The sequence below is a fragment of the Mobula hypostoma genome, chromosome 11, assembly GCF_963921235.1.
Source record: "Mobula hypostoma chromosome 11, sMobHyp1.1, whole genome shotgun sequence".
Taxonomy (NCBI): Eukaryota; Metazoa; Chordata; class Chondrichthyes; order Myliobatiformes; family Myliobatidae; genus Mobula; species Mobula hypostoma.
In genome coordinates this window covers 13,088,687-13,110,292 of record NC_086107.1, presented here as the reverse complement: position 1 = coordinate 13,110,292, position 21,606 = coordinate 13,088,687, and the positions used below count along the sequence as shown (strand labels likewise).

The following is a 21,606-nucleotide window of genomic DNA, read 5'->3' as shown; positions in this document are numbered from 1 at the left end:
CCTGGATGTTGCTTCTGTGACATTTCATTGCCTTTTCTTGCCAGAATTGTAATGCATCGGCATTTTGACACACTCCCTATAAATCTTCTTGAAAAATTTCTCCACCAAGAAATGCATGCTGTTTTGGCAATCTCTCTGTGATGTTGCTTAGCAGCTGTGTGCTGTTAAGATTTATTTTGGAAAACCTGCCCACGCGGACCTGTGAGCTATACAATGATAATTTCCTTTTATAGAGAAAAGGGATGCAAATATTTTAAGAGATTCTAAATCAGTGTTCAACTGGCAGTGTGTAAGAATTACACGGAAAGAGCATGGCATCAGAGCAATGGCAAAGTTATTTACCAGTTATACACTTGCATTTGCACATGTAAAGTGAGTTGGATGCACAATTTTATGACACTTAAACACAAGAGATTCTGTAGATCCCGGAAGTCCAGAGCAACACACACTAAATACTAGAGGAACTCAGCTGGTCAGGCAGCATCTATGGAGAGGACTAAAGTATCAAAGTTTAGAGTTGAATCCATAAGATACAGGAGCAGAATTAGAATATCTGGCCCATCGAGTCTGCTCAGTTATTTCATCATGGCTGATCCATTTTTCCCCTCAGCCCCAATTTCCTGCCTTCTCTCTGTATCCCTTCAAGCCCTAACCAATCAAGAACCTATTAACCTCTGCCTTAAATATTCATAAAGACCTGGCCTTCACATTTGCCTGTGGCAAAGAATTCCACAGATTCACCCCTCTCTGGCTGAAGAAATTCCTCATCTCCATTCTAAAAAGACACCCTCTATTCTGAGGCTGAATCCTCTGGTCCTACACTCTCCCACCATAGGAAACATCCTCTCCACATCCACTCTACAAGGCCATTCACCATTCGATAGGTTTCAATGAAGTCACCCCTCATTCTTCTGAATTCTAGTGAATACAGGCCCAATGCCATCAAATGCTCTTCATGTGACAAGCCATGCAATGCTGGAATGATTTTCGTGAACCTTCTTTAGACCCCTCCATTTTCAGCACATCCTTTCTAAGATAAGGGACCCAAACCATTTGTCAGGACTGGAAAGGAAGGGGGAAGAAGCCAGAATAGGAAGGAAGTAAAGGAGCTCATGCTGGTGGGTGATAGGTGAGGGGTAAGGTGAGTTGGGGAGGCTGCAGGGGGGCAGGGATACAAAGTGAGAAGCTGGGAGATGATAGGTGGAAAAGGTAAAGAGTTGAAGAAGGAATCTGATTAGAGAGGACAGTGAACCATGAGGAATAAAATTTTTCAATTAGTTAGTACTTCTTCGATATGTGCTAAACGTACTTTAATACAATTTAAAGTAGTACACAGAGCTCATATGTCCAAAGATAAACTAGCCCGTTTCATTCCCATATAAACCCTACTTGTGATAGATGTCACACTGAAGTGTTTCTTTAACTCATATGTTTTGGTCCTGTCCTCTTTTGGAAAAATATTGGAAAGACATTTTTGATATTATTTCAACAGTTCTATGCTTTGATTTAAAACCCCATCCTATTACGGCAATCTTTGGATTGCCAGTGGTAGAACATAGATCTTTGTCTTCTTCAGCCTGTCGAATGATAGCTTTTGTTACTTTAATGGCGAGAAGACCTATTTTGTTGAACTGGAAGGAAATTAACTCTCCAACTACATTCCAATAGTTTTCTCAAACCATATTAAGTTTAAATTTAGAAAAAATTAGAAGTGATATTTTTGACCCTTCGGTTAAATTTGAAGATACCTGGAAACATTTTATGCAACATTTTCATATGATGTAATCTGACCTTTCCGAATCTTTTTTCTAAAATTATATGTAGGAGTAGAGTTAGCGATATTATGGATCTTGTCTGATACAAGTTGTTGGTCTAGCCCTGTTTTGCCTTTTTTTTTCTTTTTTTCTTTTGGGGTTTTTTTTGTTTATGTATTTTTTTTCTTTTTATTTCTTTGTTAATGTTTAATCTCATTTTGAGTTTGGAAGGCTTTTATTTCTATGTTACTTAAAATTCATTTTATATATGCTGATGAACATTTTTCCAATCTCTTTGTACCAACTTTGTTATTGAGTTTATAATTTTGAAAAATTAATAAAAAGATTTAAAAAGAAAGAAAGAAAAGAACCATGGGAGAAAGGGAAGGAGGGGCACCTGAGGGAAGTGATGTAAGAAAGGGGCCAGAATGGGGAGTGGAAAAGGAGGGAGGGAGTAATTAGAGGAAGTCAGAGAAATTGATGTGCATGTTATGACTGTTATTTTCCCCTGGTATTTAATGATTTCAGCTTCTTTCCAATTGTGATCTTGGTAACCCTTCCTAGAACTACATCACTATAATCCTCAAGGCATGGCCCTTTGGGTATTCAGAGGTCCACTCAGGTTATCACAGTGGCACAACAAGTGGAGCTCCACCAAACTAGGAGTTACCGCTACCCTGGGTGATGTCTGGGTGGAGTTTGCACGTTCTCCCTGTGTCCCCGTGGGCTTCCAGCATGTGCTTGTTTTAAAGAGATGTAGGTTGGTAGATTAACTGGCTACTGGAACTTGTCCCCAGTGTATATATGGAAAATCTGGTTGGTTCCTTGCCATAGCCAGTGTTAGAGTCATGGGGAAAGTTTCCCCTACCTATTAAATGCTCTCAAATGGCGTGCACCTCAAATATCCTCTGACAACCACAGACCAGCTCCTGGCTTTCATGTGTGCCTTAGCTACTAGACCCAGTGCAACTGTTTTGAACTGACAGGAGAAGGGACGAAGGTGGTTTACTGGTGCCTTAAAACCAATCAATCGGGCAGATGGGGCTTGTCAGCCAATCTAGGAGAAGGAAAAATATGATCTCAAAACTCTGCTGCCATGTGGCTATATCCTCTAATGGGGAAGGCTTTGGGAGTAAGTCCTGAAGAAAGATCTGGAGCTGGAGTCGCTAAGGTCATCCTACATTGAGTTCAACACTGACTGGCAGCTCCTGCTATGCCATTGATACCAAACTGTATCAGTCTCTGCCATTGCTTTAGCTTCATCCGACGTGTGAAGAGGGGGAGCCTGCTACATGGGCAGAAGCTTGCTCCCCATATTGTACTATCTTGGCTTGCATTTCTATATAGCTAGGTTGCACCATCCATTGTCAATTCTGACCACTGGAAGCCTCTGAATATGGGATTAGTGTAGATAGATGCTTGATGGTTATTGTGGAGTTGGTGGGGTTTGATTCTACTCGGTGTGACTCTGTGATCAAAGGCATCCGTGTCTTCAACTTTCCAGCTCCTTCTGTTCTGGGCCACTCTCCCTAAACCTTTCTGACTCTCTTCCACTCAGGCGTTTTTTAGAACCCGCCTCTTTTACTGCATATTTGGTGAGCTATTCTAACAGGTTGTCTCTGGCATTTGCCACAATTTGACATGCAGGGGGCTAAGCTCACAGGGTGTATGCATCCTCACAAGGAGACAAGCAGTGTACCATAGTGCTAGACAGCAGAGGACATAGTACTGATGTCCAGACCCATGTGTGTGGTTTTAGTTATATGCACTGTGTGGTGCGCCTTGCTACGGACGAACATTGTTTCATTTGGTGGCATATGGGCATATAATAGAATGGCAATACATTTGAAATTGAACTTAAAATGAGGGAAAAAGGAATCCACTGATATGGTCAGACAGTGTAAGAAGGGAATGAAGGACAGATGGTGCATAAATAGCAGTCAATTAGGTCAATAAGGATATGCTGCGCAACAAGTATGATCCAGTGTACAACTAAATCGGTACCTTTCTTTCGAGCTGTATCTTCTGGATCCATATTTCTGCTTACGGTGACGACTTTTAACACCAAGTGATTCCCTCCCTGACGAATCATGTTCACCACTTGCCTGTGGCCGACCTTTACCACATTTTCATTATTGACCTGCACGAGATTGAAAATGTAAATAAAACAACGGTGGTTTACAGCAAAGATCTACAGCATTCCTCTTCTTGCATGTTTGTAAAGTACATGTTAATGTCACACTATTCTATCCGGAAAGAAAATTTGGGCATTTTACTGTTCATTTTATTCACCTACACGAGTCCCATGAGCAGTGATGAGCTCAACAGTACACATAACTCAAGAAATATACTGATCAAAGTTCAAAGTAAATTTATTATCCAAGTACATACACTTGCAGGCATTCACCGTAGAACCAATAAATACAATAGAATCAATGAAAAACTAAAAATCTGATAAATAGTAAGGAGGCAATTTTGTAAATGGTCTTTTTGGGTGTGGAGCTGGGTATTGTGTAGGCACTCTGCTAACAGTTCACTTGATATATCTTAAACACAAGAGATTCTACAGCTGCTGGGAATCTTGAGGAACGCACACAAGGTGTTGGAGGAATTCAGCAGATTAGGCAACATGTATGGAAAGGAGTAAAACGTTGATGTTTATCAGGACTGGAGAGGAAGGGGAAAGGGAAAACCTCCTAGCTTCTTACTTCTCCCCCCCCCACCAACCTACCCACCTCCCTCCCTCACCTGGCTTCATAATCACCTGCCAGAACGTACTCCTTTCTCTCCACCCCTCCCCCAGCCTTCCTATTTTGGTTGTTCTCCCTTCCTCTCAAGTCGTGATGAAGGGTCTCAGCCTGAAACGTTGACTATACTGCCTGACCTCCTGATTTCCTCCAGCACCTTGTATGTGTGTTCACCTCATATACCTGCCTCATTGTTTGGATAATAGCAATTTCTGAATTCCTCCTTCAGTATGGTTTATCCTTAATGATAATCCTACAGATATTTCTACCACATGAAGATAGTATGCAACAGGGGTTCCCAAACTTTTGTATGCCACTGACCAATACCATTAAGCTAGGGGTCCATGGACTGCAGGTTGGGAACACTTGGTGTAGATCCTGAACTATTTGCGGCAACAAAACACAAGACAGAGCTAAGACAACACCTTTTAAACCTCCATCTACTTAGAGTAACAGGTATGAAAGAGATAGATCTTAGACAACAAGATACACCTTGGACAACATCTTACAAACCTCTCTCGGCATGAAGGAAAACCTACCACCTTCTGTAGGTTCCCTACCCAGCTGCAAAACATTGCGGCCTGCAAGTATATCGCTGCACCTTCACTGTTGCTAGGCCTAAATCTGAGGGCTCCTTCACCAACAACTCTGTGGGAGCACCTTCACCTGAAAGACTGCAGTGATTGATGAAAGTGGCTCTCCTACACAGTGGCATTGGGAATCAGACAATATGCCAGCTTGTCAACAACGCTTGGATGATGTCAATGAACAAATAATAAAAGTTGCAGACACTGCGGTTTCCAACTATGATATGGAATACACTTCAGGCAATCAGACGAAGTTCTGACCGGGTCATCAGCAGGTGATTTTGACTGCAATAGCCAAGCTAATCTTGCTATGGTGACTACTGGAAACAGGCCAGTTCAATATTGAAAGCAGGAATGAGCAAGTGGGGGGGCACTAACCATTAAGCAGAAGTCACTTTGCAAGGTAATTTAAACAAAATGACCAGAGATGACTTTGAGCTTTCACGTGGTGAAGAGACAGGGTCCTTTTATTTTAGATAATGATCTGCTATTTTGAACAAGTGAAGCTGGCCGACTTGACAACCTGAGAGGAGAAAGCCAAGGCAGCAGGTAAAATGAAGGGTCTGGATGGGAGGGTAAATGAAGCCCAGTGTTTAGACTGAATGACAATAGACCATAATTTCATCAAGTGGACTTGGTGGGCGTTAGGTGAAGAGGTGACAATAAATGGCTCTGTACAGGATTACACCTTGAGAGAAACACAATCTCAAAACCGTTCCCATGATCACTGGGGTAAGTAATGAAGTAAGGATGCCTAATCTCCAGTAGTGGCACTAGAACTGTTAGCTGCTGCAACGCAGGCAAAAAAAATAGATGTAAGCATAAATTACAGGTGCTCTACAGAGGAAAGGCAGTACTTCATTTCTAAGAGCTTTTAAATGGAAAAATTAGCAGAGCAGGATGTAGAACTGATGAAACTCCATCCAGAAATTAAACTGTAACATCATTCTGAACCAGAGAATTCATTCCCTGAAGTGAAGAAAGGCAAGGATAGAGGAATTCATTTGCTGGTATTGGTTTATTACTGACATACAGCGATACAGTGAAAAACATCAGTTCTGCATGCCATTTGAAAACAGAAGTGCTTCGTGCTGGTACAAGAGAAAAGCAGTAACAGAATGCAGAGTATGGTGTTACAGTCAAATAGAAAGTGCAATGCAGGTAGACGATGATGTGCAATGGCTATAATGAAGTAAATGGTGAAGTTAAGAGTTCATCCTTAAAGTACAAGAGCTCCATTCGGTGGTCTGATAACGGTGGGATAGAAGCTGTTCTTGAGCCTGGTGGTCAGTGTTTTCAATGTTTCGTTTCTCCTGATTTAATCCCAGCCTTCTCACTGGACAATTTACAGTGACCCATTAACCTACCAACTGGTCTGTCTTTGGACTGTGGGAGGAAACCGGAGCATGTGGAAGAAAGCGACACAGTCACGGGGAGAACATACAGATTCCTTCACAGGGACAACGTTATAGGCAGCGACGGCAATTGAACCTGGTTGCCTGTACTGTAAAGTGTTGTGCTAACCCCTATGCTACAGCGCTGCCCACACTGTCCAAGGTGGGAATGGTCTATGACAGTGGTCACCAACCGGACCGGTACTGGGCTGCAAAGCATGTGCTACCGGGCCGTGAGGAAACGATATGAGTCAGCTGCACCTTTCCTCATTCCCTGCTACGCACTGTTGAACTTGAACATAGGGTTGCCAACTGTCTCGTATTTGCCAGGACATCCCGTATATTGGGCTAAATTGGTTTGTCCCGTATTTCCCCCGCTAAGGTACAGCGTTCCTATGAAACTTTTCGTGCCGAAATGGCGTGAAGCAAAGAAGTAATTACCATTAATTTATATGGGAAAAATTTTTGAGCGTTCCCAGACCCAAAAAATAACCTAACAAATCATACCAAATAACACATATAACCAAAAATAAATTACACTAACATATAGTAAGGGTAGGAATGATATGATAAATACACAGCCTATATAAAGTAGAAATAATGTATGTACAGTATAGTCGGGAAAATGAAGGCAAAACCGATTAGTGGGGAAAAATTCGGCACGTACGCACATGCACACACAGGTGCCTGTGCAAGGCTTCATGGTCATGGTGGTCTTTCCAGGGGTAAAGTGTCCTGGAATTTACTGCTACTTTTGTCCCTTATTTGGGAGTGAGAAAATTGGCAACCCTAACTGTAAAAGACATGTTGAGGTGAGTTTAACCCTACTTGAACACCCCTCCACCCCCCGGTCGGCCGGTCCGCAAGAGTATTGTCAATATTAAACCGGTCCGCGGTGCAAAAAAGGTTGGGGACCCCTGGTCTATGATTATGCTGGCTGGTTTTCCAAGTCAGTAAAAAGTGTAGGCAGAGTCCATGGAGGGGAGGCAGGCTTTTGTGATGGATTGAGCTGTACCCAGAACACTGCAATTTCTTGCAGTCTTGGGGCAGAGCAATTGCCTGACTTCAGGCTTTATTTCCCCTCTGATATATTCACAACTGACAAGGGTAGCATTAAGAAATAGTTAATACTCATTAATTCCTCTGCTAATCTGTCATGTGAACTGGACATGCAAGTCTGCAGTGGCAAGTAAGTAAAGCAATGTGAGACTTCAGAAGAATGCAGATGCTGGAATCTCGAGCAACAAACAATCTGCTGGAGGTGCTCAGCGAGTCGAGCAGGGTTTCAAAACCACTTGGTTTTGACCTGACATGTTGACAATTCTTCCACTATTGTCATCCTGTAGAAGTTCACCAATGGCCAAAAGCGTCTTTAACTCCATTCCTGCCATAGTACTGTAAGACATAGGATCAGAAGTAGACCTTTCAGCGTATTTAGTCTGCTCCAACATTCAATCATAACTGATTTATTTTCCCTCTCAATTCTATTCTTCTTTTTCCCTGAACCCTTTGACATTCTTACTAATCAAGAATCCATCACCCTTCACTTTAAATATACTGAATGACTTGTTCTCACAGCTGTCCATGCCAATGAATTCCACAGATTCAACACCCTTTGGCTAAAGAAATTCCACCTCATCTTCGTTCCAAAGGGATGTCCTTCTATTTTGAGGCCCTCTGGCCCTAGACTCTCCCACTATTCGAAACATCCTCTTCACGTTCACTCTCTCCAGGCTTATTAATATTCGATAGGTTTCAATGAGATCCTCCCTTCCCATTCTTCTAAACCCCAGCAATTACAGGCCCAAAGCCATCAAATGCTTCTCATACATTAACCCTTTCATTCCTGGCATCATTGTCATCTGAACCCTCTCCAATGCCAGCATGTCACTTCTTGGATATGGGCCCCAAAAATGCCCACAATACTCTGAATGTTGTCTAAACAACATCATATAAAGTCTTAGCATTACATCCTTGCTTTTATATTGAACTCCTCTCAAAATGAATGCTAACATTGCAATTACTGTACCTTCCTTATTACTGACTCAGTCAGCAAGAATCCTTCATGAGGACTCCCAGGTCCCTTTGCACCTCTGATTTCTGAAATTGCTCCTTGTTTAGACAGCCGTCGACACCTTTATTCCATTACCAAAACACATGACCATACACTTCCCTACATTTGCGACTTTTTTTGCCAATTCACCCAATCTCTTCAATTCCTTCTGCAGACTCCCTGCTTCCTCAGCACTACTTGCCTCTGACGTATCTTTGTATCATCTGTAAACTTGGCCTCAAAGCGATGAATTCAATCATCCTACTGCCATATAATGTGAAAAGTAGCAGACCCAACATTGACCGCTGCGGAAATTCACTAGTTACATCAGCTGACTAGTGACAGGTTCCTCTATGCTCACTCATAGATTCAAAGATTTGTTTTATTGTCAAAGTATGCATGTACAATACAACACTGATATTCGTCTTCTCCAGATAGCCATGAAATACAGTGAAAACATGCAAGTTGTTGAAATAAAATATATCAACCCTCCCCACCCCGCACGAAAAAGAAAAAAAAGAAACAAGGTCACAAACCCCAAACTTCTCTCTAGCTTCAAACTCCCAACCCCTTCTCTCACACACAAAAGACTAACAGATCACCCACACAGAAAACCACCAACAGGAACATCAGACGCCAAATCTCCAACTCCTCCCCACACAACAAGTAACATACTACTCACCCACCAATCAGCAACGAGGAAGAAAATACCAAAACTAAAGGAGACCAATATAAGCTATAGTCCAGTAATCACATGTATCTCAGAATTTCAAAAGCATCCTTAAGTCAGCAATGAGGACAGCAGCTGCACGAGCTCAGTCCTTTCATGAAGAGTGATCGCCATCCAGGTCTGAATGCCGCTGACCTGGCTACTGACTGCCGTTAACCCCGTGGTCTCCATGGAGAGCGACCCCTGACACCTTACTCCTTTGCCTCAATGCTTCAATCTTCCTCGATGCTTTGAAATGGAGTTGTTCATGACCCCGTGCCCCATCCCTGGTCTTCTCCATGAAGCAACACATGCTCTTGGTCTTCTCTACAAAGCAGCATGTGCTGTTGGTCCTCTTCAGGGACGGCAGAGCACTAGATCCTTCAATAGAACTCCAAACTGCATGTCACAGGATCCAACAGTTTCCAAATCACAACCAAGACAAACAGAACAGGCAGAAGATGTAGAGAAAGTGAAATAACTGAAGAGATCAGCTATCTGGAAGATGTCACCCGAGGAATCGTTGTTCACTGGTGCTATCTTGACTGGAAGGTACTATTTGCCTTCTGTTAAAGAGCCAATCTTCTACCCATCTGGTACCTTTCCTGTAATATCATGGGCTCTTATCTCATTTAGCAGCTTCATGCGCAACACAGTGTCAAAGGCCTTCTGAAAATCCAAGTAAACTACATCAACTGGCAACATCAGCATTTCAAAGTCAGCTGTGACCAAATTGGGCACTATGGTAACATAACGGTTAGCTCAACTTCATTACAACTCGGGGTGATCTGGAGTTTGGAGGTAAATTCTGGCACCTTTCTGCAAGGAGTCTCTGTATGCCCTCCCCGTGGAATGCGTGGGTTTTCTCTGGTTTCCTCACACAGTCCAAGATGTACTGGGTAGGTTGATTGGTCATTGTAAATTGTCCCATGATTAGGTTAGGGTTAATCAGGTTGTGGGATTGCTGGGTTGGCTTTTCTTGAAGGGCTGGAAGGGCCAACTCTACGTGGTATTGATGAATAAATAAATAAATAAAAATTGGTGGCCAGTGACTTGAATGTGGAAATCTAGGCTGATACTCCTGAGAAGATTCTCATGACAGAGTTCAATCATTTCTGTGAAATGTTAAAGTAAAACATCCCGACCCTCTATATGGACTTAAAAGGTCCCAGCACATTATTAGAACCCACAAGTTATCCCTGATGTCCTACATTACACATCTCTCACCCATCATTACTGAGACTGATTATCTGCTTGTTGTAGGAGCTTACTCTGTACAACATGCAGCCACATAGCTATTGGAACAGAAATTTTAGAAAGTAATTGATAAACGATAAAACATTCAAGATGCCTACGATTGAACATGGACATCTATACAGGCCTAGGTAGAGTGGGCTTGGGGAGGATGTTTCCAATAGTGGGAGAGCCTAGAACCAGGGGACACAGCCTCAGAATACATGGACATCCCTTAGAACAGAGATGAGGAAGAATTTCTTTAGCCAGGGAGTGGTGAATCTATCAAATTCATTGCCACAGATCGTGGAGCCACGTCATTGGGTATATTTGAAGCAGAGGTTGATAGGTTCTTGATGAATAAGGGTGTCAAAGGTTACGGGGAGAAGGATGGAGATGGAAAATAAATCAGCTATGATGGAATGGCAGAGCAGATGAGCCATATGGTGTAATCCTGCTCTAATATTTTATAGCCTTATGGTCTTATACTCCATAGTTCAGAACCTTTTGAAATGGTAAGGCCAATCATCTTCAGCTGCATCATCAATAATCATCCTCCCATCACCAGGAAAGAAGTGGGGATATTCACAGATGAATGCATGTTGTTCAATTGCACTGACAACTCAGTAATTGAGGTAGTCCAGGCCTGCTTGCAGAGGGACCTTGAAAACATTCAGGCAGAGGTAGACAACTAATGTCCCTAAGTTCTGAGCAATGACTACTTTCAAGAAGAAAGAATCTAAATACTTAGACTTGACACTCAAAGGCAATACAACCCCAGTTCTTATCATTCAAAAGGCCGTCTCCAAACCTCTTCAGTCCGCCTTAGATGAAGATTAAAAAATAGCCTTATTTGTCACATGTACATTGAAATCAAATCAGTGATGATTGTATTGGGCAGCCCACAAATGCTGCCATGCTTCCAGTGCCAACATAGAATGTGCGCACTCACTAACCCTAACCATATGCCTTTGGAATGCGGGGGGAAAATGGTGCACCCAGAAGAAACCCACACGGTCACAGGGAGAGCATACAAACTCCTCACAGGCTGTGGTGGGAATTGAACTGTGGTGACTGCTGTCATTGTTGTCCTGTGGACTGTCTAGTCAGGCCATGTATTGAGTCAGATCTTTCCAGTACATATGACATCATTCCCAATGCATTCTGCCCTCGGGACAGTTTCAGACATCCCACCCTGCAAAAACTCATTTCAGGGAAGTAGCACCATCAATTTGCGGGAGACTCCTGGGAGAGGTGGGATGTCTGCAATAGAGTAGCTCCTGAGCAGCCAGCCAGCCAGTTTAAATAACGTTAGCTATGCTAATGAACAAATGACACCTGTTAAATTCACCTCAACAAGTCTTTTACAGTCTTAACCCACCATGGGCAATAGAAAAGTCACTGTTGCAAACAGTGCAGCGAGCAACACTGTCATTATTTTTGACCCCTATTAGGCAGGGTTACACTTTAGTGTAGTCTGGGTGACGTACATTTTATATATTTTTTTGGAACACTCTCGCTCTTGCTCTCGCGCGCTCTCTCACTCGGGCTCGCTTTCTTGCTCTCTCTCTCTCTCACTCACTCACTCTCTCGCGCTTGCTTTCTCACTCTCTCTTGCACGCTCTCTCTCTCTCGCGGTCGCTCTCACTTGCACTCTCTCTCTCTCGCGCTTGCTTTCTTGCTCTTGCACTTGCTCTCAAAAAAATCAATTTCCGGGACATTGTGTATAATTTGCCGGCATCAGGGAGCCACTATTAATTTGCGGGAGACTCCCGGAAGTTCCGGGAGAGGTGGGATGTCTGCAGTTGCAGTGGTGATGAGAAAGTCACCCACTGTTGATTTGCAAGGTAGGTGTGGATATGGATTCAAATATCTGTGTCCCTGTCATCTCCAGCAGGGATGTCTCTCTCTGATCTAAGGGCTACTGCCAGGGGCACACATCAAGGCAGACATCAAGTGCTGCTGGAAGGTCATCAACTTGATGAAAGATGTCTTTGGTCTGCCGAAAGGTTGTCGGTTTTCCAGCACTGCGGAAGATCTGTAAGGGAATCCTGCAAAACGGCTGACCCCGGGTTGCAGGAACACGTGCTGAGCAATGCACCGAAGGTCGGTGCAGCCAATGCTGAGCCTCCACGGTGAAGGACCACAGTCTAAATGCACTCTTTCCATTACCTTGACACTAGGAATCAGGCGGAGAAGTCACTGAATAAAGAAAGGGATAATACCCCAGGGGGTTATGTGAAGAGCATGGTGCTACATTTGTTCTTTTTTAAGTTTATACTACTGAATGCTGGGTGGCGGGGTGGAGATACTAAGGAGGTACAAGGCGCTCCTTCCCTCCACTAGCCTGCCGGTCATCCTTGGGCAAGGTGTGGCACCTGCCAGCCCTCTCGATCAGGGTCAGGTGAAGCCAAGGGAGCAGCTGATGCATATCACAATTCCTGGTTATGCTAACACTGGCGCCAGGCAGACAATCTCTAAAGAGTATTTATAATGAATGGGGTCACTCATTTTGTAAAGACACTGCCCAGAAGGCAGCGATGGCACACTACTTCTGTAGAAGAATTTGCCAAGGACATTCGTGGTCAAGACCATGCTCGCCCACATTATACAACATGACACCTAATGATGATGACAGCTGAATATAACGACCATGAACACAAAAGTGTTTCTGCTTTGTATGTTTTTTAAAATCATGAATAAAGCCTATTTTTGAAATACAACAAAAGAAAAGGCTTCATCCCCACTGACTTTAACAGTCCCAGAACCTTATTTCCATTTCCACCTCGCCGGCTAATTGTGACTCCACATAAAAGACCCACACCACCCAGGCCATGCTCTTTTCTCTCGGCTCCCATCAGGTAGAAGTTACAAGTGCCTCAGGACTCACACCACCAGCTTCAAGAACAGTCAGTGCCTCTCAACCATCAGACCCCTGAACAAAAGGGGATAACAACACTCATTTAAGGACTTTTATCTTGTTGTTCATGCTCGTTATTTATTGCTATTTATTATCATCTGCATTTGCACAGTTTGTTTACAGTTTACAGATCCTGTTTACAGTTACTGTTCTATAGATTTGCTCAGTGTGCCTGCAGAAAAAGAATCTCAGGGTTATATATGTGGTGACATGTATATATTCTGATAATAATTTTTACTTTAAACTTTGATGCCTTGATTCCATCCAAACTCCATAATGTATGATCAACTCTCTTTCATATCCTCTCATCCTTGGCTTCTCTTCCCCATGAGGCAAAGGATGGGTCTACATTCAGGGTCTGCAGTGGGTGTAGAAAGGCCTATCAGAGTGTTACACTTGCAAGCTCCCACTGATAGCTCACAATGCCTCGGGGCTCACACACTACCGAATACGGCAGCAAAAAGATCACAATAAACTCTTACTGGACTGCTGACTTAACTCTCACTTCTAGACACAAGGAGCCTCTACACTAGGATGAACACTACTCTTTGAAAGGAGTGCTGCCAAACTCAGGGCATATGTAGAATCACTTCTCATGGTAATCCGTCAGCATTTGCGATGTCTTACCTTAAATGACCATTTTGGAAGAGCCTGAACTATAGACCATAAGACATAGAATCAGAATTAGGCCATTCAGCCAATTGAGTATGCCCTGCTATTTGATCGTGGGCGATTTATTTTCCCTCTCAATCTCATTTCCTGCTGCCTCCCCAAAACCTTTGATGCCCTCACGAATCAAGAACCCAGTGACCTCCATTCTGTTTTTGTGGGTTCTGAGGTGCCAATGTGGGGGTTACAGTCTTCCACAGCTGTGGGAGGAAGTGACTGATGTGGTAAGCAATTCAGTGTTTCTGGCAATTCCACAACACCACGTTGTGTAGCGTAGTGGTTAACAGGATTGCTTTACCGCACCAGTGATCACTGATTGAGGTTCGATTCCCACCACCACCAGTTTGACTTTCTCCCCATGAGTTTCCTCCAGGTGCTCCGGTTTCCTCCAACAATCCGAAGACATAAGGTTAGGGTTAATGAGTTGTGGGTTTGTGATGTTGTGGCAACATCTCCAGGCTGCCCCCAACACAGACCTCTGACTGTATTAGTCTTCGATGCAAAACTAAGCATTTCACTGTATTTTTTTGATGTTTTGCTGTACTTGTGTCAAATAAAGCTAACATTTATCTTCGCTGTGTGTTCTTAATGCATGGACAATACCATCATAAATGTTCCTTCACTTTGAGTGATCATGTTCTGAGGATATAGGATATTCTTCAAGGAGGCTTTGAGCACATCCTTGAAACTTTTCCTCCGTCTGTCTGGTAACTTCTTCCCTTGGCACAGCGAGGGACAGAGTGCCCATTTTGGGAATCTTGGGCCAGGAATGTGAGTGAAGACATCTGCCCAATGACCCTGATCTTGAAAGAAGTTGTTTCTGTCAGACTGTCCTTTGGATGCAATGCATCTTCTCTGGCATGGACTCTTTTCTTTCGGCAGAACTCAGTGTCTGGTTTGGGAATCTTGGGTTGGGAATGTAAAGGAAGCCATCTGCCCAGTGTATCCTGATCTTGAAAGTTTCTGTCAGGTTGTGCATATCAGTCAATGCACCTCCTCAGGAATAGACTTTTAATTCTTTCACTCAGTGTGGGTATTGCTGACAAAAACAACACTTTATCCCCTGCCCTGCACTGCCCCTGAGAAGGTGGAAGTAAGTTGTCTGTATAAACCTCTTCAGTTGAAATGGTGGACTGGAAAATGCTGGAGAAATTCAGGAAATCAGGGAGTATCTATGGAGGGAAATGGACAGAGGATGTTTCGGGCCAAAGCATTTCATCAGGACTGGAAAGGAGAAGGACAGAGACCAGAATAAAAGAGCAGGGTGAGGGGGAACAGCATGAGCTGGGCGGTGATATGTGAAATCCAAGTGAGAGGGCGGTAGGAAGGCTGGGGTGGGGGGCAGGTGAAGGGAATGCTATGAGAAGCCAGGAGGGCAAAGAAGCAGAGGGCTGAAGAACAAGAAATCTGACTGGAGAGGATAATAGACCATGGAATAAAGGGAAAATCAGGAAAGGAGGTGTAGGTGATCAGCAGGTCATAAGGAAGGGGGAGTGGAAAGGGGTGACAGGCATAGTTCCTTCTAAGCTGTGTGCGTGTGCACGCACACACACGTTTTTCAACCAGCGCACAAAGGAAATTAATGTGCGCACAAAATGTTAGTTACCTAAAATAATGTAGTAGTTAATAATTATACTAATTGAAAATAATCTTTTAGCTAACTGTTTCTGTTAAATAGTTGGTCAGCTTTTCAAATACAACAATGCACGTCACTAATTTACGTCACCTCACCTATCCTGTTCCGGTTTGTACAGCTGCATCACTGCGGCAGCCGTGTTTGGCAGACAGTGTTCATATCGTAAAATTTACAAAGATCTGTTTCAAATCCTGTAGATAGCTTACTAAATTTTTATTGGAAAAAATACTGATTCATTATGTCGAATTCAGAAGAAGCGAAGGGCGTGAAGCGCAAAAGAACTGTAAATTTGTTTGAAGTTGAATGGCTTAACAAAATAGTAGAAACTGTTACACCGAAAGCTCCTGAGGTCATGAGCGTTCAGCTATGAGAAATATTTATGTATGATTCGGAAACTGGAGTTACCTGTTTGTATTGTTGTAATGCGAAAGTTGCTGTGGAATTTGCTAGTGGAAAGAAGTGGGATAATATTTGGAAACTTGACTTTTTGAAGCGTCATTTGGCAAGTAAATTGCATTGGACGGTGTACAAAAGCTCAGGCAACAGAACTTATCATTACCCGTTACAGGAGTGCTACGCATGTTACGGTTGAGTGCCAGGTGAGCAAGAGCGAAAACGATCAAACCCAGAGGAGATCAAAGTTGAGGTACAAGAATTGTCAGCTTTTGATTTCTCCGCAATTGCAGATTGTGACTTCACATTTGGCGATGAACAAGTTAATGCCTTATGTCTAAAATATCATGATTTTCCGGATGAAAATATTGTAATAGTTAGACAGTTTAATGATTTCAAATTTTCCTTGTAAGAAAAAAATTGAATCCAAACCGATTTCAAACTTTGCTCAAGTGGTGGCATTTGTACTTCAAAACAAACAGATCTGCGACCTTGCACAGTTGATGGACATTGGGGGAACCTTTCTTGCGTCTAGTGCGGACTGTGAGCGAGGTTTTAGCCTAATGAATCAACTCAAAAACAAGCTGAGAAACCATTTAGGTGAATGTCATTGGATATGTTAATAAGAATCAAAAGCTATCAATGGGATGGAAGTTCTGTTGTTGAGATAGAGTTTACAAAGAATAGGTAAATGCCAAAGACAGGAGAGAGAAAAAAATAACTGAGTGACTTAAATATGATAAAAATTAAATCTCTCCAACCTGATGGCATGAACATTGACTTCCCTAACTTCCGTTAATGCCCCTCCTCCCTTTCGTACCCCATCCCTTATTTATTTATTTCTTTCCCCTATTTTTTCTCTTTTTTCCCTCTGTCCCTCTCACTATAACTCCTTACCCATCCTCTGGGCTTCCCCCCACCTTTCTTTCTCCCTAGACCTCCCGTCCCATGATCCTCTCCCTTCTCCAGCCTCGTTAGGAGCCATTGAAGAGCCTCTTAAGTAGACACATAAATGATAGAAAAATGGAAGGCCATGTAGCAGGAAGGGTTAGATTGATCTTAAAGTAGGTTAAAAGGTCAACAGAATATCATGGGTCAAAGGACCTGTACTGTGAGATTCTATGTTATCATAAGAAAATATGATATAGGAATGGAATTAGGCCATTTGGCTCAAGGAGTCTGCTCCATCATGGCTGATTTATTATCCTTCTCAACCACATTCTCCTACGTATCTGTTCTACCTATGTTCTGTATATACCTGGAAGATTTCTACTTTCCTTCCAAGGAATATGAGTCAATAAATTTTCAGAGCTTCACTGCACACTTGGCTTGCATTTATAAAGTAGGAAAACAATGATCTGTGTCTAATGACTGTAAAATAGGATGGATAGGAGAACTGACTTCTATTCAAATAGCGTCACGGGAGGGCAGGGAAAACATTCCCCACGTGCCTCATCTGAAACAAACGCAGCACAAGGTTGTCAGCTTACACAATTCAATTCTCTGAAGGCCACAACTGCTCATCCTGCAAGCTGTTTTCAAAGCAGGGAGATCAAATTGCAAAAGCGTTGCCCACAGTATAAATTCCCAGCAGTGAAATGTTAAACAATTGCAACAAACAGCTTGAGAGGCAAAATAGCAAAAAAAAAATCCTTCAGGGATTTAAAAGTCATTGATAATCCTGGAATTGCTTTCAGTAATGTTATAGTATTTACCACACTCATTTATGAAACATGGCCTTGTAGAATCATTCAGCCAGTGACAACTTTTTCATGTCAATCTATTACGTTAACGAGCTAGTGTAATACATATTTACTCGCTACTGACAAATGTCTAATCTATTCTACCGCAGTGTTGGTCCATTAACATTTATTCATGTTACACTTAGGAGCTTGAGATATTTGCAAAGCAGATCAAAAATCCTCGCCTCCTGTGTCAGAGAATCTTAAATAATTTTCAAATGGAATGCAATGGCAGAAATGAGTCTACTACACTACGAGGGTAATTACCTATATGTACAGCAACTGTAATTTCTCTAGGTTACAGGTGCATCTAGCACAACCTTTGAAGGTTAAATTCAAAGTCAAAGTAAATTTATTATTGAATTACGTACTTTAAGATTCATTTTCATGCAGAAATATATCTAAAAATAAAGAAATGCACTAGAATTTATGAAAACTATACACAAACATGGAGTGACAAATAAACAATGTACAAAAGAAGGCAAGTTGTGGAAATTAAAAAAATACTGAGAACATGAGTTATGGCGTCCTTGAAGGTTAGCCTGTAATTTGTGGAATCAGTTCAGAGTTCAGGTGAGTGGAATTGTCCACACTCGGTCAGGAGCCAGAATGGCTGTAGGATAATAACTGTTTCTGAACCTGGTGACATGAGACCGAAGGCTCCTGTACCTCCTTCCCGACGGCAGTAGTGAAAAGAGATCATGGTCTGGAAGGTAGAGGTCCTCGATGATGGGATGCTGCTTTCTTGTGGCAGTACTCTGTGTGAGTGTGCTCAATGGTGGGGAGGGCTCTGCCTGTGATGGACTAGGCCGTATCCACCAGTTCCTGTTAACTTCTCCATTCCGGGGCATTGGTGTTTCCATTCAGCATCATTTTTTCTTTCTTCTGCTATAAAAATGCATGACACTATCCACCCAGCCACCCAAGTCCATTCTGCCATTCGATTAGCTGATGGCAAACTCTGGTTGACCTGATACTCAGAATTGAAGCTAATTTTAATCTCTGTTTATGAAGTAGGATCACTAATGTACTAACACAAAAGGGTCAGCCCCGTGACTGCTATTGTGTAGTAGGTTCTTGGGCTGCAGTTAATAAATTACTGCGGTAACTATTACAAATTACTAATGCAATTTCAGGATTGTGATGACAAAAAAATCCCTTCACGGGGCTATTTTAAAATGTTACCTCTGAATTTACTTGATGTCCAGCAATTTATTGCTAGGAATTTATAAGGACCTATGCTGGAGCAGAATTAAGACATTCCGCCCGTCGAGTCTTCTCTGCCATTCCATCATTGCTGATTTATTAACCCTCTCAAACCCATACTCCTATCTTCTCTCCACAACTTGGACTCTCATACTAATCAAAAACCTATCAACCTCCACTTTAAATATAGCTAGGGTTGTCTGTGGTAGTGAATCCCAAAGATTTACTGCCCTCTGGCTCAAGACATTCCTCCTCATCTCTGTTCTAAATGAATGTCCCTCTATTCCAAGGCCGTGCCCTCTCACTCTAGACTCCTCCACAATATGAAAAATCCTCTCCACATCCACTCTGTCTCGGCCTTTCAATATTCAGTAGGTTTCAATGAGATCCCCCTGCATTCTTCTAAATTCCAGTGAGTTCAGGTCCAGAGTCATCAAATGCTCCTTAGATGTTTCTCACACATAATACAGTGGAAAATGCATTTGAGTTTTGTTCCCCCTGCTTGAAAATCAGGCTATGGTTTGAGTTGTTGTAACCTTCAGATAAATAAATTCTATGAACACCACAGGCCTGACTTTCACTCAGAATCAAGTTTATTATCACTGATATTGTATGTTGTGATGTTTGTTGTTTTGTAACAGCAGTAAATTGCAGTAAATTGTAACTTATAGTAAAATATACTATAAATTACAATAAGAAATATATACTCAGTGGCCACCTGTACAGATGCTCGTTAATGAAAATATCTAATCAGCAAATCATATTACTGCAACTCAATTCATAAAAGCATGTAGGCACAGTCAAGAAGTTCAGTTGTTAAGACCAAACATCATAATGGGGAAGGAAGTGTGATCTAAGTGATTTTGACCGTGGAATGATTGTTGGTGCTGGACAGGGTGGTTTGAGTATCTCAGAAACTACGTCTCCTGGGATTTTCTGTAAACTAGAGTTTACAGAGAACAGCGCGAAAACCAAAACAAAAAAAAAACATCCGGGGCAGTTCAGTGCCTTGTAATGAGAGAGGCCAGAGGTCAATGGCCAGCCAGACTGGTTCAGGCTGGCAGGAAGGTGACAGAAACTCAAATAACCATACAATACAACAGTAGTGTGCAGAAAAGCATCTCAATGCACAACGCGCCAAACCTTGATGTGGACGGGCTACAGAAACAGAAGATCATGAACATACACTCAGTGCTCACTTTATTAGGTACAGGAGGGACCCAATAAAGTGGTGACTGAGTGTATATATAAAATAAATAAATAGTGCAAAAATAGTGAGGTAATATTCATGCGCTCAGAAATCTGATGGTGAAGGGAAAGGAGCAGTTCCTAAATCTCACTGGAATGGTGAGTGTGGCATCCTGTGGAATTGCTTAATAGGGACCAAATGCATTTTAAATGCTGCAATTATATCTGCTTCTACCGTCTCCAGAGGATACAATTTCAGTGCTTGAAAGTTATTTGGACAGGTACTTGGATGGTAAAGATGCAGAGGGATTTGGGCCCAATGCTGTCAGCAGGTAGAAGGTACAAGAGCCTCAGAACTTGCAGTACCAGGTTCAAGAAGAGTTACTATTCCTCAACCATCAGGCTTTTGAATAAAAGAGAATAACTACACTCACTAGCCCATCCATGGAGATGTTCCCACAGCCAATGGACTCTATATTTTGTTACCTCATGTTCTTGTTATTAATTACTATTTATTTATATCTGCATTTGCACAGTTTGTTGTCTTCTGGTTGATCTTTTATTGATCCTGTTATAGTTACTGTTCTACAGATTTGCTGAGTATGCCCACAAGAAAATGAATCTCAGGGTTGTATGTGGTGATGTAAAAGTACTTTGATAATAAATTTACTTTGAACTTTGGATTGTAAGACCCCATTTCTATGCTGTTCACTTTTATGATCTACTGAGGCGTTAACAGAGGCAGGTGATCCATACAGTGATAGAGAGAGACAGAAAAGGAAGGAGACAGACAGACATAAAAAGACAAAGCTATCAAGATAGGAAGGCAGATGGACAGAAAGAAAAGGATATAAATAGAAAGGAAGAGAGAGTTAAGGGATAGATAGAAAGAAATAAAGGGTTAGATAGATAGCTGGAGGGAATAGCCAGAGACCCTTTCTCAGGGTGGAAATCTCTACTACCAGGAGGCAGAATTTTAAGGTGATCAGAGAAAAATAAACGGTGATGGTTGTGTGGAACACTCTGGTGGTGGTAGAGGCAGATACGTCAGGACGTTTAAGGGAAAGGCACATGGATGACAGAAAAATGCAGGACTATGGAGGAAGGAAGGGTTAGATTGATCTTAGAGTTGGTTAAAATGTTGGTACAACATCATGGGCCAAAGGGCCTCTACTGTGTTGTAGTGTTTTATGTCCTATGTTAAAGAGGGAAATCAAGAGACAGATGAAAAGGGGGAGGAAGAAAGGGAAAAATTGGAGAATGGTAAATACATTTGCATCTTAACACTCACTTTAAGAGCCCACTTTGATTTCAATACTCATGCCTAACAAAAATAAGTTGTGTTTTGGAACAAATTCTCAAATCTCAATGACTG

The 21,606-nt window shown here is 42.2% G+C and overlaps 1 protein-coding gene across 3 annotated transcripts in view; it reads right to left on the bottom strand.

Moving 5' to 3' along the window:
* The window catches only part of shank2b (SH3 and multiple ankyrin repeat domains 2b), a 1,127,200-nt gene that overhangs the window by 120,537 nt on the left and 985,057 nt on the right, over positions 1 to 21,606 (bottom strand). For all 3 annotated transcript variants that reach the window (XM_063061684.1, XM_063061685.1, XM_063061687.1), the window contains exon 17: positions 3,759 to 3,894. In XM_063061684.1, the coding sequence (XP_062917754.1) occupies positions 3,759 to 3,894 (136 nt within the window). The remainder of the gene's footprint in view (positions 1 to 3,758; positions 3,895 to 21,606) is intronic.